General features: G+C 38.5%; 1 protein-coding gene across 2 annotated transcripts in view; it reads right to left on the reverse strand.

Moving 5' to 3' along the window:
• Positions 1–5,802: 5,802 nt before the first annotated feature.
• CCDC83 (coiled-coil domain containing 83) overlaps positions 5,803–17,947 on the reverse strand; it is a 43,632-nt gene continuing 31,487 nt past the window's right edge. For both annotated transcript variants that reach the window (XM_029209126.1, XM_029209127.1), the window contains exons 8-11: positions 14,663–14,784; positions 11,141–11,220; positions 10,262–10,461; positions 5,803–5,961 (exon numbers count right to left, since the gene is read on the reverse strand). In XM_029209126.1, the coding sequence (XP_029064959.1) occupies positions 5,803–5,961; positions 10,262–10,461; positions 11,141–11,220; positions 14,663–14,784 (561 nt within the window). The remainder of the gene's footprint in view (positions 5,962–10,261; positions 10,462–11,140; positions 11,221–14,662; positions 14,785–17,947) is intronic.

Raw genomic sequence — 17,947 nt, forward strand, 5'->3', positions numbered from 1 at the left:
TGGAAGCAGGTCACACCAAGGCTGAGAGGCTCCTTGACCCATCATGCACTTTTGCTGGACCGTGAATATCTTGAGGAAAGGGGCAGTTTCATGTTGCCTCCCTCATGTCCTACACACAGTGCCTGGGTGCAAAGATTCATTTGATAAGTGCTTCGTTGGATAGGTGACACTGATAGGAAGTTCACAGTGGTACAACTTTATTGAGATTTCCTTGTAATGTAGTCATCTAACAGGGCTACCATCCTAAGCTATTAAGAATCTAGGTTGTTAGGAAAATCCCGAAGATTTGTTTTAGAGATACTGCTATCTGCAAATTCTAAACGCAAGGAATAATATTAACAGAAGAAAAGAAAATTCTTCCCTTTTTCCAAAGGATGCCTTTTCCACTCTGAGATCTTGGCAGCAAACAGGACTTGTAGTCATTTGATATTTTCTTCTGATTCAATTTCACATTGTGAAGGAGAAACTGCCACACCTAATAAATAAATGCTGGGATCCTACCATGTTATGCTTGGCTTATTTTAATAATCTCATGGTCTGAACTTTCCAAATATGATAGTCAGTTTCTGCTGACCTACTGAAACCAATGAGCTGTCACATAGGCTATATTTGTTGGTTACTGGGAGCTCTTTGGTTTGTCCCAGTGGAAGGTCAGTTTTTTTTTTTTCTACCCAAGAAAAGTAAAGATCTTATCTATAAAAAGTTTACCTTTCTTTCTTGAAAAGAAAATTGGCCAGGTCACTCCATATTGTTACTAACTTTTCCAAGGACATTTCTGTTTCTGTTGACCTTTGAAAGATTGTCCTAACAAAGTATGCTGCCTTCCTGTCAGGAAACACTCTTGCTGCCGTTCACACTGTCACTTCATGGAGTGGATTGGAATATGGTTATTTGGGGGGACTTTTTTTTTTGGCTGTGCCACGCGTCTTACAGTATCTTATTTCCCCAACCAGGGATCAAACCTGTGCCCCCTGCAGTGGAAGCATGGGAGTCCTAATCACTGGACAGCTAGGGAATTCCCTGGGTGTGTGTGTGTGGGGGGGGGCTTTTTTTTTTTAATCTTTCTGAAGTATAAAACATATCAGTCACGTACCCAATCTTAAGTGTCCTGCTTGATGAATGTTTGCAAAGTGAACACGTCCATGTTAACTGCCACTCATCAAAATTACCAGAAAACTCTTTCATGTACCATCCTCGTCATTTCCCTCCACAGAAGTAATCACTCTTCTGACTTCTATCATCAAGATTAGCACGCTCGTCCTGTTTTTGAACATTGTGTAAATGGAATCATACCGTATGTGTTCTTTTGTGTCTGCCTTCCTTCACTCAGTATTACGTCTATAAGATTGATCTACATTGCTGCATATGGAAATAGTTTGTTCTTTCATTACTGTAGAGTATTCCATTGCATGAATATAGCACAATTTACTTACATATTCTACTGCTGATAGTCTACGACTGTTTCAGGTTTTGGCCTATTTTCAGTAAAGCTGCTAGGAACATTCTTATCCCTGTCTTCAGGTAAACATAACCACTTGTTTCTGTTCCATATTAAGCCAAGAGTGAAATTGCTGGAGCATGACATACATAGACACATATATGTATACATGTATACATATATACATACATATATATGTTCAGCTTTAATAATTACTGCCAAACATATTCCAGAGTGTTTGTGCCAATTAATACTCCCATCAACAACTATGAGAGGAGTTCAAATCACTCTGTATCCTTGTCAATATTTACTATTTTCAACTAATTTTAGCCACTCTAGTGGGTGTATAGTATATCGTGGTTTTAATTTGCTTTTCCCTCATCACTGATAGTGTTGATCTCCTTTTTAGGCTTCCTGGTCATTTGGATATATTCTTCTGTGAAGTGCCTCCTCAGATCTTTTTTTCTACTGATTTGTACAAGTTCTTTATATATTTTGGATATGATTTTTTTGTTAGATATAGGTATAGTAAATTCTCCCAATATGTGGCTTGCCTTTTGACTCTCTTAATGGTGTCTTTTAATGAAAAGAGATATTAATTTTAATAAAATGCAGTTTATCAGTCTTTTTATGATTGGTTATTTTTATGACTTTTATTTTTCCCAGGGAGGTGGTTGATACAGGGAGCAGTAGGCTTGATGGAGCCATGTGGAACACTACCAAATCCACATTTACCCACGTACCAGATGTAGTTTAAAATTTCAGGCACAGGCTTTGAGGATCTATTGGATGTGCACAGGGGAGCATGAAAATATTCTTATATTTTCTACTAAAAGCTTTATTGTTTTACGTTCCATATTTAGGTCTCAGATTCACTTTGAGTTGATTTTTGTGTATGGTATGAGGTAAGAGTCAATGTTCATTTTTTCCCAGATATACAATTGCCTCAGCATCATCTATTATTAAAAAAGACCATGCCCCCCCCCCCCCCACTGAATTACAGGGGCATCTTTGCAGAAGTCAAGAGACTGTAAATGTGTGGCTTTGTTTCTGGACTCTTTATTCTGTTCCACCAGACTGATTCTTCATCTTTGGGCCTGTAGTGCACTGTCTTAATTACTGAAATGTTATATTAAGTCTTGCAGTTTGGTAGTGTTAAGGTCTCCAGTTTGTTGTTTTACTTCAAGATTGTTTTGGCTATCCTAGGTCTTCTGCCTAGGTTATAAATTTCCATAATAATGTTACAAAAAACTTGTTAACGTCTACAAGAAAATGCTAGCATTTTGATTTGGATTGCACTGAATCTATAGATCAAGTTGGGAAGAACAGACATCTTAACTCTTTTGAATCTTCCACTTCATGATAATGGTGTATCTCTCTGTTTATTCCATTTATTTAAGTTTTCTTTAATTTCTCTCAACAATGTTTTGAAGTCTCCATAGAAATTTTGCTTATATTTCATTGCATGAATTCCTTGATATTTGATGTTATTGATTCTATTATATTTTATTTTTCCCAATTGTTTGTTGCTAGTATAAAGAAATACATTGGATCTTTATTGACCTTGTACTCTGTGACCTTGCTAAATTCACTTGTAAATTCTAGTAGTTTGTAGATTACTTTGGATTATCTACATACAAAACCTTGACATCTCTAAGACAATTTGCTTCTTTCTTCTAATCTCTATGCTTTTAATTCCTTTTTCTTGCCTGGTTAGAACACTCCAGTTCTAGTCAATACTGTTGAATAGAAGTGTGATGGTGAATATATGTCTTGTTCCTGACCTCAATGGGAAAGTGTTTAATATTTCACTATTAAATACAATTTTAGCTACAGGGCTTTTTTTTTTTTAAAAAAATATTCCTTCTTTGCTGAGAGCTTTATCATATTATTATGAATTTTTATCACACTGTTAAACTTTATCAAATGCTGTATCTAGTGAGATGATCATATGAGTTACCACCTATGTTCTGTTCATTTTACCCTTGATTTTTTTATTTTGAGATAACTTTAGAATCACATGCAGTTGTACAAAAATAATACAGACAGATCACATGTACTCTTTATCCAGTTTCCCTAAAAATAAGCATTTTTTCCAAAATTATAGTACAATGTCACAACCAGGGTATTGATATTGATATAATCCATTGATCTCATTCATGTTTCCACTCTGATTACTGAATATTAAACCAACCTTGCATTCTTTATTCATGAAATATATAATATTGCTAGATTCAATAAGCTAATATTTTGTGAATGATTTTGCATCTATCTTCATGAGAAATACTGGCCTTTAATTTTCTTTTCCTGTAATGATGTTGCCAGGTTTTGGTATTAGAATAATATTGACCTCATAGAATAATTTGGAAGTGTTTCTTTTTTCTCTATTCTCTGAAAGAGTTTGTGTATATTTGGTATTGTATCTTTTTGAAATGTTTGGAAAACTTCACCAGTGAAGCAAGCCAGCTGGCTTCTTAAATTTTTTAAATGCAGATTGGATTTTTAAAAACATATCTAGGCCTAAATCAGAATTTTTGTTTCCTCCTGTTTTGTAGAAATATTTTTCAAGAAATGTGTCCATTTCATCTAAATTGTCAAATTTATGGGGAAAGTTTTTTTCTGCTTAATTTCCTTTTATCCTTTTAATAATGTCTGTAATTCTGTAGTGATGTCTCTTTTTCATTTATTTCCTCTCTTTTTTGATTAGTCTTACTATGGGTTATCAATTTTAGTTAACCCTTCAAGGAACCAGCTTTTGACTTTGTTGATTTTCTCTTTTATATGTCAACTTTCTATTTAATTAATTTCTGCTCTTTATTTCCTTTCTTCTACTTTCTTTGGGTTTATTTTTGCTGCTTTTTTAAGATTCCTGAGATGAAAGCTTAGATGATTGAATTTTCAAACTTTCTTCTTTTTAATACATGAAAGGTTATAAATTTCCCTTTAAACATCACTTTAACTGGTCCCCACAAGTTTTGATGTCATATTTTTCATTATAATTCAGAGTATTTTTTTCTTGTGATTTCTCCTTTCACACATAGGCTTTTCCGAAGTATCTTGCTTACCTGAAAATTACAGCTTTGTTTTTGTTGTTGTTGTTTTTAGTTATTTCCTACTGTGGTCAGAGAACCGTTCCATGCATTTCAACTTTTTGAATATTTGTTGTCACTTACTTTATGGCCCAGGATATAGTCTATTTTTGTAAATATTTTATGTACACTTGAAAAGTATGTATAATCTACAGTTGTTTAACTTTTTATATCCTTAATGATTGGGGTTTTGTTTTGTTTTGTAATCAGTTATTGAGAGAGGTGTGGTAAGACCTTCAAGTCTAATGGTGAATTTGTTCCTGCCTGTTTTCTTTTTTCTTTTTTTATTGTGGTAAAATATACATAAGGTTTACCATATTGCTTTTTAGTTTGGTAAATTTTGTTTTATATATTTTGAGATATTATTATTTAGAATTGTTATATCATCCTGATGAATTAATCTGCTTATTATTGTGACATATATTTCTTCATTTTCTTTTCATTTTCTTAACACTTCTTACCTTAAAGTCTACTTTGTCGAATAGTTTGGTCACACCAGCTTCCTTCTGGTTAATGTTTGCATGGTGTATTTACGTTCAATCTATCTGTGGCCTTGTATTTAAAACGTGTTTCAAAAAAAAGGCATTTCTTGTAAAAAGCTTTATAAGTAGAACTAGCTTTAAAATGGAAAGCTGATGCCAAATTCAGGCACAGTCAGAGTGTCCTTGGCTTGTGGTACCAATAAGAGGGAAGGAGTAATGACCTTGGATAGAGACTCAGCAGTTTAGACTTGATATAGCTGATGGGAGATGGACCTCCCTATTGATGGAATATTTTTGTAAAAGAAATTACCACCCTCAAATTTGTTTCTAAAATGTTTGATTTTCATTATAGTGTTAGGTTAAAGAAGAGTCGACTTGAATTGTGGACTGGCTATCTATCATTCAGCACCCTCAGAGGGAAAGATGTGTAGTCAGTGCTATGCAGACCTCTAAATTTTCTCAGAAAATTCCTAATTGAACTATTTCATATTGGCATCCTAGATTGATCAGTAAATTTTTAAGTGGTAAGCAACCTCAGAGACCATCTTGGCCCACTGTCATGCTCCTCTATACTTGAATATGGAAATATAAAGTGTACTTTCATTTTTGTCACTCAGGCCATGCAAGTAAATGAATAGCTGAATACTCAGATCTTTGATTTTAAATGTAATTATGACCTTTAGAAATAACTGCTTTAAAAATGGACCAAAGAGTGAGTAAAATGGGTGACTGATATACCTCAGTTCCCAAAGGAAATGTATAAGAAGCTGTTTTTACTTTGCAGATTTCAGTCTTAGAGAAAAGACTTCATCATTTTATATGTGATGTGGCTTTCCGGGCTCCTGACATCGTCATAGAATTTGACTGGAGTCTCCTCTTGGAAATGGATGGGCATTTTCTTGCTCTCCACAGTCATGAGCTTCACTTCCAGGGGGCCCAAGTTTACATAATCCTGTGGTGAACAGACACAGAGGAGAATAGGAGAGGTTATTCAGCAAGTTACCAGCCTTCATAGATCAGGTTTTATTTACTATAGTTGGCCTCTATATGACAGATTTCATTGCACTCCTAATTGTCTGAATGCTGTATGACATGTGAAATATGAGAGCTACTGTAAATAAAAACCACTCAGTAAAGTTATATACCCAGTGGGGGCATGGTAGGCAAATCTCCCAAAGAGCAGGCAGCAAGGCTTGCAGGCTTGTCTTTTGGGGGCTTGAGCCGGGGAGGGGAACATCAACTACAGCAGGGAGATATATTCTCTGCAAGCTCTTTAATTGGTAAAAGGAAGTAGGAAGTATTGGCTGCATTTATATAGCCCTCTGCTGGCCAGGATATAAGCACAGCAGAGTTTTCTATATTATTCAAGAACAAAATGAGTGATCTGCAAACATCTTTGACGATAAATATCTTTTTTTTTAAATAAATTTATCTATTTATTTATTTATTTATATTTTTGGCTGTGTTGGGTCTTCGTTTCTGTGCAAGGGCTTTCTCTAGTTGCGGCGAGCGGGGGCCACTCTTCATTGCGGTGCGCGGGCCTCTCACTGTTGCGGCCTCTCTTGTTGCGGAGCACAGGCTCCAGACACGCAGGCTCAGTAATTGTGGCTCACGGGCCCAGTTGCTCCGCGGCATGTGGGATCTTCCCAGACCAGGGCTCGAACCCGTGTCCCCTGCATTGGCAGGCAGATTCTCAACCATTGCACCACCAGGGAAGCCCGACGATAAATGTCTTAATATTGAGCAAATCTACATGGGTTTTGCACATTTCACAGGATCTACTGTAGATATAAAACTTACCACATTCTGTCAAACTGAATATAGTTTCAGATATCAACAAACAGAATTAGAAGTCTAATTTATATGAAATCCCACAGCTAACCCCAAACTGACTTGAAACAGCTCCAGCCCTACCCAATGGGCCTTCCTCTTGGAAGCCTCTCCAAGCTGTAACTCCTTCTTTTGGATTCCTTCAACACTTCAACAAACCTTTCCTGAGTGCCTACTATGTGCCAGGCTGTGTACCAAGTGCTGGGGCAAAAGACTGGTCAGGGAGACAGATACAGGTAGGACATTCCTCCTGTACAGTAATCAATGATTTTATCAGTTTTCTACTAGCATGTACACTATTTAGGGTAGGGCCTGCCACATAGGCATCTTTGAGACTTCATTTCTTCCTGTTCTTCCCCTTAAATTCTCAAGCATCTAACAAGTACCTGGCATGTTGTGAGGGTCTCAATAAACATTTATTAGAATTTAGGAGAGTCAAAGAATGAAAAAGGAAGGCAATGTTTTATTAATATTTCTCAAAAATTCATATAACTGTATGTAGCTTTTAAAATACATAATTGCAGAGCTACAATAAATGCGAGATAGGAGAAAAGTAAATTGATGGAAGTCTACCATATATTTCAGAACCATCTGGAGCAGGATTCTGAAGTAATAGACTCTCTTAGTCTGCTTGAACTGCCATAGCAAATACCACAGGCTGAGTGGCTGAAACGACAGAACTTTATTTCTCACAGTTCTGGAGGCTGGGAAGTCCAACATTAGGATGCCAGCATGGTTGGGTTCTGGTGAGAGCCTCTTCCTGGCTGGCAGATGGCTGCCTTCTCACAGCGCTCTCACAAGGCAAAGCCTCTTCTTATAAGGCCACAGTCCTATCAGATGAGGGCCCATCTTCATGACCTCATATAACCTTAATTAACTCCTAAAGCCTGTATCTCCAGATACAGTCATATTGTGTGTTAGGGCTTCAACATGTGAATTTGGGGGAGGGGTGGGGACAAAATTCAGTCTGTAGCACATACAATACCATTTCCACCACATCAAAAACTTCCGTGGAAAGTAAGGTCTTAGAAGAGAACGTAGGCGAAACATTCTCTGACATAAATCATACCAGTGTTTCCTTAGGTCAGTCTCCTACGGTAATAGAAATCAAAGTGAAAATAAACAAATGGGAATTAAACTTACAAGCTTCTGCACAGCAAAGGAAACCATAAACAAAAGGAAAGGATAACCTACAGAATGGGAGAAAATATTTGCAAATGACACAACCAACAAGGGCTTAATTTCCAAAATGTACAAACAGCTCATACAAGTCGACAACAAAAAAACAAACAACCCAATCAAAAAATGGGCCTAAAGAGACATTTCTTCAAAGAAGAAATACAGATGGCCAATAGGCACGTGAAAAGACGCTCAACATCGCTAATTATTAGAGAAATGCAAGTCAAAACTACAATGGGTTACCACCTCATGCTGGTCAGAATGGCCATCATTAAAATGTCTACAAATAACAAATGCTGGGGAGGGTGCAAACCTCCTGCATGGTTTGTGGGAATGTAAGTTGGTGCAGCCACTATGGAAAACAGTATGGAGGTTCCTCAGAAAACTAAAAATAGAATTACCATATGATCCAGCAATCCCACTCCTGGGCATATATCCAGACGAAACTATAATTCAAAAAGATACATGCACCCCTATGTTCATAGCAGCACTACTCACAATAGCCAAGACATAGAAAAAGCCTAAACGTCCATCAACAGATGAATGGTTAAAGAAGATGTGGTACATATATACAATGGAATATTACTCAGCCATAAAAAAAGAATGAAATAATGCCATTTGCAGCAACATGGATGCAACTACAGATTATCGTACTAAGTAAAGTAAGTCAGAGAAAGACAAATACCATATGATATCACGTGTGGAATCTAAAATATGACACAAATGAACCTATCTATGAAACAGAAAATCAGGGACATAGAGAACAGACTGGTGGTTTGCCAAGGGGGAGAGGGGGTGGGAGAAGGGAGGAGTGGGAGTTTGGGGTTAGCAGATGCACACTGATATACATAGAATGGATAAACAACAAGGTCCTACTGTATAGCAAAGGGAACTATATTCAATGTCCTGTGGTAAACCATAATAGAAAAGAATATGAAGAAGAAGAATGTATATATACATATACATGTATAACTGAGTCACTTTGCTGTACAGCAGTAATTAAGACAACATTGTAAGTCAAATAGAAAAGAAATTTAAATAAATTCAACGGATAAAAACAAAGACAAAAAGTAAGAAGGTTTTTCATTCAACCAAATGATATGCAAGTTTGGAATTTTATAGACAGTTGTCCACTAGCGTGAGGTTATTGTAACATACAAGGCGACATGATTCCAATATACTCATGGGAGTGTTTGAGTGTTATAGAGACTAGAGCTTTAGTCTTTAAATTATCACTTGATGGTAGCAGGACTGAGTTGTACTTAGTTAAAATGGTTTTTGTTGATTTATTCAGTTTCTTTTGCTTTCTTAATCACTCTTTCTCCTACCAGACTTTAAGTTCTAGGAGAACTTTCAAGGTTATTGGTAGTACCAAGAGGGAAAACAGCAAGGGGTGGATGTGAAAGTGACTGGAATGTACCAAAAGGTTTTAAAATTAAAAGGCTTGATAATCTAGGTTTCACCTAATGGTATATGTGACTGTTTGTACTTTCCAAAGATGGTCATGCTAATATACATCCTATCCCACATGATTTTCTTACAATATGATGCTGACCTTCCTCTTTCAAGATGCAGGAGCTACACTGTTTCTCTTTGGGTGGAACTTTGTAGCTACATCGACAAATAGAATATGATGGAAGTGTTGGTGTCCGATTTCCAAGGCTAAGTCATATGAAACATTTGGTCTCTGGGACTGATTGCTTTGGAAGAAGCCAGATACTGTAACAAAGGGACAATAAAGGTGCCCTGTAAGGAGGCCCATGTGAAGAAGAACTGAAGCCCCCAGCTTAGCCAGCATCAACTTGCCAGCCATGTGAGTGAACCACCTTGGAAGTGGATCTTCCTGCCCAAATCAAGCCTTCAGCTAAATATAACTGCACCTTCTAGAGAACCCAAGTGAGGACTGTCCACTGGAGACCTTCCCAAATTTCTAACCAACAGAAGCCCTGAAAGAGAATAAATGATTTATTGTTATAAGCACTAATTCTTGAGGTAATTTGTTATGTAGCACTAGATAACTTACATGGTATACTAGTAATGGATGTCTATAAATGAATATATGTAGTAAGTTGGGCAAAGGTAGGAGTGAAAATAGTATCTAGTGACAGACATGAATGGTTGGCAAATTTTACTAATAATTGCAAATAGAATTTTTCAGCATCCATACTGCAGGTTAATTTTCTCCACTAACTAATAAAGCAACATTTTCTCTAGTAGTCAAGATGTTTTCTCATGAATCTTACCTTGAAATCCCGCTCATCCTCATACAGTAAGTATTTCATATCAGAGGCTCCAAACTCTATACTTGAACTCTCTTCATCTATCTTCAGATGCTGGCTGTATCTGCTGCTATCCTCATGACTAAGATGTAAAGCACTGCTCCCAAGTGATAAGGTCAACAAGTCTCTACTTTTTACTTCTGCAGGTTGCAATTGTGACTTTTCTGGGATGAGTGCAAAGAAATTAATTATGTACAATTTTTGAACAGATTAAAAATACAATACATACTTTGTCACATTCTTTTTTCAGTTTTAGTTTTTTTTGAATTGAAATATGGTTGCTTTACAATGTCGTGTTAGTTTCTGGTGTAGTGACTCAGATATATATATATATATATATATATATATATATATATACGCTCCTTTGTCACATTTTAAATTTGAAAGACCTTTGAGAATCTCCTGGAGGAGAAAAATTTGAGAATTAGAAATGTAGAATCTAGGTATTAAAGTGAGAGTGAGTCCTATTATTCGAAACCACATCTAGGTTGTATTTCCTTCTGTTAGCTAATAAGTTATAATAATCACATGGGGACCTGTGAGTGTGTTGGTATTTTGGTTGGTTGGCTAAATTGGAGCACTAACCATGCCAGTGTAGACATCATTCCATCCCTCTCTACCAGTGTCTATTTAATTCACTGTGACACATGGCGACTTTGATTTGAAAAGTCACTAGAGAAAGGAGATGGGTTAGGTAAGCTCTGCAAGCATAGAGAAATATGGAGGAGCTGGCAGGCATCTATTCGCTGAATAGCTCTCTGATATAAGGTTCCTGTCCATAACAAGAAGCGCAATTAAGTGTTTGTCAACTTTTTAAAAATCACCATTACAATAAAATAATACCTATATATGTTTTTGGCAACTCCAAAGGCATTTCTTCCTGTGGCACTTCCTGTCCAACAGCTTGAGCAAGATATAGTCGCCTAAAAACAAATAAGAAAAGTAGTCTGTCAGTCAGCAAATATTGTACCACCTGCTCAGTAGTGTCTTATCTCTCTGCTGGGTGCTGGAGACACAGATGAGAAAGGGGCATCAGGCCCAGTGGGGTGGCAGACAGGCTTACAGTGTTTGATGGTGATGGTTTGTACCATGGTGGGTAATTATGTGAGGAGCACAGTGTCAGGAGTGCCACGGGGCAAAGAGAAGCAGCACCGGATTTAGCCTTAGGAGGTAAGGAAAGGTTTCCAGGAGAAGATGAAACCTGCGTTGAGTCTTGAAACACCAGGGGCTGTTTGCCAGGGAAGAGCTTGGGGTGAGGGGAGGGCATCCCATGATTAGGAAATAACAGGCTTAAAGTCCCAGAAATGAGAGTGATCATGACACCAGTTAGGTCACTGTTGCAGGGAATCCAGATGAGGAATGGGATGGGATTTGAGACAAAGAGAAAAAGAGAAAGACAGCAGTAGGAATCCAAGATGACACCTAGGTTCTGGCTCTCGCTGAGCGGCGTGTTCCAGCTACAAGCCTGGTGAGTTTGCGTCTGCTGTTGCAACTCTCTGCATTGCAGAGGCCAGTGGAATTTTCAGTCAGAAGACATGATACCTTGAAACTCCATACAGCATCGCCATGAAGTTTGCCTGAAGCTATAGCATGAAGCAAGCGCCCCTGGCAGATGCGCCAGCCACACTTCATGCTTAGCAACCAGAGTGAATCCCCTGGATTACAGGCTGTCAATTACTTAAAGACCACGAAGGAGGTGTTATCTGAGATGTTTAGCGCTCCAGCAACTAATGTAACTACATACAATATTTATATCTTAAAACCTTCTTAAGTGTTGACTTAGTGAAGCTCTGATCTGCAGGTGGACAAGTCTGAGGCCACAGAGTTCTCTTCTTTCCTGGTTTTACTCTTGAATAACTACGATCTTACTAAATGCCGTACCCTTCTTAAGTCTGGCTTCTCTCTTAATCATTAGTTTATTGTCACTTTTGTACCACCACAGGGCAGCAACATTTGTTACAGAAAATATTTTACAGAACGTTATCATATGAAACTAGCGTTAGATTTGAGGTACTGGTCCACCTAGCCTCAGCTCTGCGGCATGGGAGTCCCTGGGCAGTCACCTCTAGCTTATTCAGCTCATCTAATGTATCAGACAAATACTATGATGTTCTATGGGAGTCAGGAAGGAAAGAAGTTTGGGGAGCTCTGGATGGGAAATACAGTAACTCTATTAGGTAGAATACCCCATTCTTCATCCAAATAGGGAAGTTTTTATATGTTTACTGGGTACTGTTCATGTCTATTTCTCACCCTACCAGAATATACAGGACTAAATTCTCAACAAAGAGGTGGAAAGGGCAGTTACCATAAATTACACAGTATGTGTTAACATTTCTTTGACTTGAAAATGGATACAGGAAAAGCTCCTGAACTTTTCCTTCTAGATAAGCATTGTAACAGATAATTGAGGGTTTACACATTTCTCTGTTTCTTTATTCGGGTCTTTCTAAGATGTCCTAAACACTTGTCTCAAGGACAATCTAGCAAGGAAGCAGATGTTTAAAAAGTAGTCCCTACCCTGATAAATGCTAGTTACAAAGGAAAAGTTCAGTGTGCCATGGAGGCAAATACCGGGCACCAAACCCAGTTCTTCTAAACGTCGCCCATGCTGTTTCTTTTCCCTCGGACAGATTTTGCATTCATCTCTCCCAACTCTGAAGCAAAACTAAGCACTCAGGTCTCTCACTAAAGAAAACCAACCCACAAAGCATTGATGAACAATGTGGATTTCTGTGGGGAAGCTAGCAGATAGGTTTAAATTGCATACAATACAGCAAACAACTTAATGAAAATCGCCATTAAAAGTTTCTCATCTCCCTTTCCTGTCCTTGCCAAGCTCTCTCTGGCCGATGAAAGATTTCCCCTTTATTATAATGAGCACTTCACACCCACATCAGCAGCAAATCAGGTGCACTAGACTGAGCTGACCAAAGCAGGAAGTGGGGTTGGCAGTTTACAGGGTAGCTCTTTCCTAAGGGTTGGCTGGTTCGGAAGAGAGAAAAAGAACACAGCGGACAGCAGGTGGAGCAGTGGTTAGAAGGCAAGGCTGGCAGAGATTCCGCGTGATCACAAAGGGGTGGCAGCAGCAGGTGCTTCGGGGTAGAGGCGGGACGGGAGTGTGGAGCTGGAGACCTGATCATAGGGAGGGAGGCTGGCAAAAGAGAGCATTGCCTGCTGGGGTGACAGTGAGGCCCCCCCACCCCCTAGGGACCCTCAAGGGCATCAGCTCAAGAGACTGGAAGTACAGGAGTCCAGTAATCAGCCAATTCATTCAGCCTGACTGCCTACCTCATTTACACTGGTATCTGTGGCTCCAGGGCAGCACACATAGACTGTGGAAGGGAGGCAGGTGGCCTCTTTCTCTGTCCTGCCCCACCCAGTGTTCAGCCTATAAAGTAATTGCACCATCTCCCATTTCTCCAATCTTGTATCCCGACACCCATCACTTAGCTCAGCAAATAAAAACCCCACAACTTGTATCTACCCTTCTTGAAGCACATTAGGAAGTTTGCCAACAATAAATACTTTATTATGTCTCTAATAGTATTTTCTCCACGCCACACAAGCAAGACCTACTCAGGTGGAAGTGTTTTCCTGACCCTTCCACCATGTTGAACTTCTCTCCCATCTTGCACATGTACACCTCACATTTGTGTGATTTAATTCCTCAATCTTCCTAAGCATGTTACTATTTAGGTTATTTCTTGTTTCTGACTACTTGTCCAAATTATGAATGCCACTTTGGGTTTTAATACCACATTCCAGGGCTCTAATTTTTCATCAAGATTGGTATATTAAGACTTTTTTTTGTCAGGTAAGAAAAAGAGATAACCTAAACTACAAAGCCATATACATATTCGATTTCTCTCATGCAGGAATAAATGTGACTTGGAAGGCCAGGCTATTTTCTCTGCCTAGCAGGTGGTTTGCCTCTTTCATTAACTGTCAAAGGAAACCATTCTATAATCCACAAGGTAAGCAGATGCTCAGAACACTCCAGGAGCTCCCATCAAGTTGACCACTCCTCCTGTGTGCTGGCTTCGAACCCCGTGCCTCTTCCGCTGTACTGTTGTGCATTTATTGTTATGCCCAATCCCCTGCTGGCCCAGAGGCTTCTGAAGGGCAGCAGCTGTGACATTCATGTTCAGTGTTTGCTACTGTGACCACAGGGCATTGTTAGAAAAAGCAAGTCGAAGTCTGCACTGGACCAGTGGTCGGCTGTAATGATCTTATACCTTCCCCATGGCCATTTTGTGAGCTCCTTTCTTTCCAACTATTAAAGAATTGTCATCTTAAAAGAAATAACTTTTTACAGATACAAATGTTAAAAAAAATACTTTCTAGATATGTAATGACTCTCACCTGGGTATTTTGAGATCCACAAGTCTGCAGTTGAACAGCTGATCAATAAGCACCAAATTTTCTCCTTCCAGCTCATGAATAGCATGTTCCAGTTCTTCCACTTCCTTCCTGTGATTTGCGATCTATTCTCAGGAAAAGAGAATGGGTGTTAGTACTTATGGACTTAGTTCTATCTAGTCCTCTATAAAAAACTCAACTTTTAAAAGTGCATTTGTGGTACTTCCCTGGTGGTGCAGTGGTTAAGAATCCACCTGCCAATGCAGGAGACACGGGTTTGAGCCCTGGTTCAGGAATATCATCCCACATGCCGTGGAGCAACTAAGCCCGTGAGCCACAACTACTGAGCCCGCGTGCCACAACTACTGAAGCCTGCGCGCCTAGAGCCCGTGCTCTGCAACAAGAGAAGCCACCGCAATGAGAAGCCCACGCACCACAACGAAGAGTAGCCCCCACTTGCCGCAACTAGAGAAAGCCCGTGCAACAACGAAGACCCAACAGCGCCCAAAATGAATAAATTAATTAATTTTTTAAAAGTGCATTTGCCTGAGGGGAAGATCTATCCTGTATTATTTATTACTGGGTTTGCTCTAAGAAGGAACAGGTGGGACTTTTTTCCTGGTCATTTGCAGAACTTGGTTGCATGATTAGGCAGTTATTACTGAATGGCAGGAGCAGTCCTTTCCTACTCTTCAGAAACATCACTGGATTTATCTGAGCTGGAGGCAGAGATAAATAAGAAAATAAGACTAATTTATCACTCTGGTGTTAGTAGCTAAATGAGGCTCTATCTAAGGTTAATTATAAACAACATAATGAAAACTAATAACACTGGGAAAAAATCTTTATTATGGCAATTAAAAAAGAGAAGTACAGGCCTAGGAGCCCTTTCTATCAGCCTCTATAGGACAATTATATTCTCTCTTGAGTGTGCTGGAGTCATTCCGAGAAACATCAGAGAGATGAAATGTTGTTCATTCACTCATGTAATTGTAGTGTATGCCTACTAGGCGTCAAAAACTATAGTACACTTTGGGAACAAAGGATCAATAAGATACAATAACCTTCAAGGATCTCTTAGTTTAATGGGAAAGAGTGATAGCAACAGAAAATAGTGTGATAAAATCATAATGGAAGCCATCCAGGGACTGTGGGAGAGATAGAGGTTCACCCTATGTCCGCCAGGTGTGAGGGGGTAAAGGGGAGTTAATGGAAGAGATGACCTCTCTTCTGGATCTTGAAGGCCAAGTAGAGATTCTCTAGCAGACAAGAGAGGATATATTCTAGGCAGAAGGAGCCACATGGATAAAGGCACATGTGCCTTCTATCCACATTTTGGTGTGGATAGAAATAAAATGGGAATGGGGAGAAGTAGAAGAACTGGACAAGTAGGGGAGCCAAGTAATGCTAAAGAGTCTTATTTCTATCTCGCAGGTGATGGAAGGTCCTTTGTGGACATAGCAGGCTTAACGTTTACTGAAGAATTGTGGCTAACTCAAACAGGAGTTCTGTTGATAGAGTTCCCATCAATCTTTAAGAAATGTATTTTGATAACTTTTGTCTAAAGAAGGCTTGATTGTGGGAAGAATATATAGAAGAATGTGACTAGATAGAATCCCCACCTTCCGTCTCTGCCCCCCAAAACAGCATGAGCTGGATTGAGAGGTGCTCGTGTGGAGAAGTCAGGACAATAGAAGAATTAGAAATAAGACAATAAAATAGAAAGTGATCGGCTGGTGAGAATAAACTGGAAAAAGTAACATGTCTCCAGGGAATATGATGAAATAAGGGCACAGGGTAGGGGTTTCGATTCAGTATCTCTTGTTAGGAGTTGCCAAGAGCATAACTGAGATGAGTACTTAGAAAAAGATGACTAACATTTTTTATTTGTAGTTGAAATTATTGTATTTTGGAATCTGGAAGCACTCAGTATATTACCAGATGGATATCCCTTTCACATAAGTCATTTATTAAATGCTTGAATTCTTACCATGGGTAAGGCTCTGTCCTAGAGGTAGACGGATACAAAATCCAATAAAGTGTGGCTCCTTCCCTCAAAAGAGGGAACAAGTATACAAACCAGTGAACAAATATACAAATAATTATAATATAAAACAGTACCAGTGTCATAGAAAAGGCTCAAATATTGCTGCTGGCTTAGAGATGGAAAGAAAAGCATATATTATTTACCAGCCTTAAACAATTTCACAAAACCATTTAAGTCCATAATTCTACATTACAGAGCTAGGTGTTGGTGCTTTAGGATCTCATGTTTTTAAGATATGATCAGCTTGATTACAAGCCTGAATGCCTTAAGGAAAAGTTTATAATTTTCAAATGTCAAAGGATGAGAAAAAATCATAGTTAGAGGTTGTAAAAGAAGGAATTAATAGAATGTGTGACTAAGGGTTTGGCATACTTGGGAGGCCGCACACACAATTCTTGGTCTCCTGCCAAAGCTGGGAATGAGGGCCCATTTGGGGAGTTAAGTCCAATCTTTCAAGCTATGGATATCCTGTGACATCACCTATCCCTGTAGAGTGCTAAGTAAGGTTCTCATCAATTGCTATCTCCCTCCCAGTCTTTTGAAATGTTAGGGAAATGAAAACTAGTTCCTTTTTATAGCCGTATAAATACCTTTAGTTTCTGGGGTAAGAAAGTATAAAGAAGGAAGTAGAAGACCTCTTTTCCTTCCCCACCCCTGCTTCTCCCCAGATACCCAAGAAATGTACTTAAGAAATTGGGCAAGGTAATTTAGTTAAAACTATTATAAGTCAGGGACCTAGGATCCTGAATAAAATGCATGCTCTTGAAATTTTCCCCTGCAAGATCCAAGTTAGCTTTATGCCTCCTCACGTTTGAAACTCTGATTGCTAACCTCTTTGAATCCCTTTGCCTAGTTTTTCCAGCTTTCCATTTGTTGTTAGTCCAGGTTATTTGGAAATTTGAATTTTCTTCATGTTCCTAATAAGCATGCTAAATAAAACCAGATAATAAAAGTCATGCAATGGGACATCTCATTCTTCCCAGAGATGTCAGTTTTTGATTATTGTTGAAAGATAGCTAAATGGAGAAATATTTGGGGGAGTTCCACTGTTAAATATCCCTTGTTACTCATTCTAAGCCTTCCTCAAAGAAATTAATTGACATACATTGTTCTATTTCCAGGCAATTTTCAATTATTGTGATAGTACTTATAACCAGAACTGGTTTTAATTAATTTTGTGAGTAAATTTAATGACAGCAAAAATGAATATTTATTGAAATAAAGAGAAATTAAATATATTG

The sequence above is a fragment of the Monodon monoceros genome, unplaced genomic scaffold, assembly GCF_005190385.1.
Source record: "Monodon monoceros isolate NGI ecotype Baffin Bay Population unplaced genomic scaffold, NGI_Narwhal_1 Super_Scaffold_7, whole genome shotgun sequence".
Taxonomy (NCBI): domain Eukaryota; kingdom Metazoa; phylum Chordata; class Mammalia; order Artiodactyla; family Monodontidae; genus Monodon; species Monodon monoceros.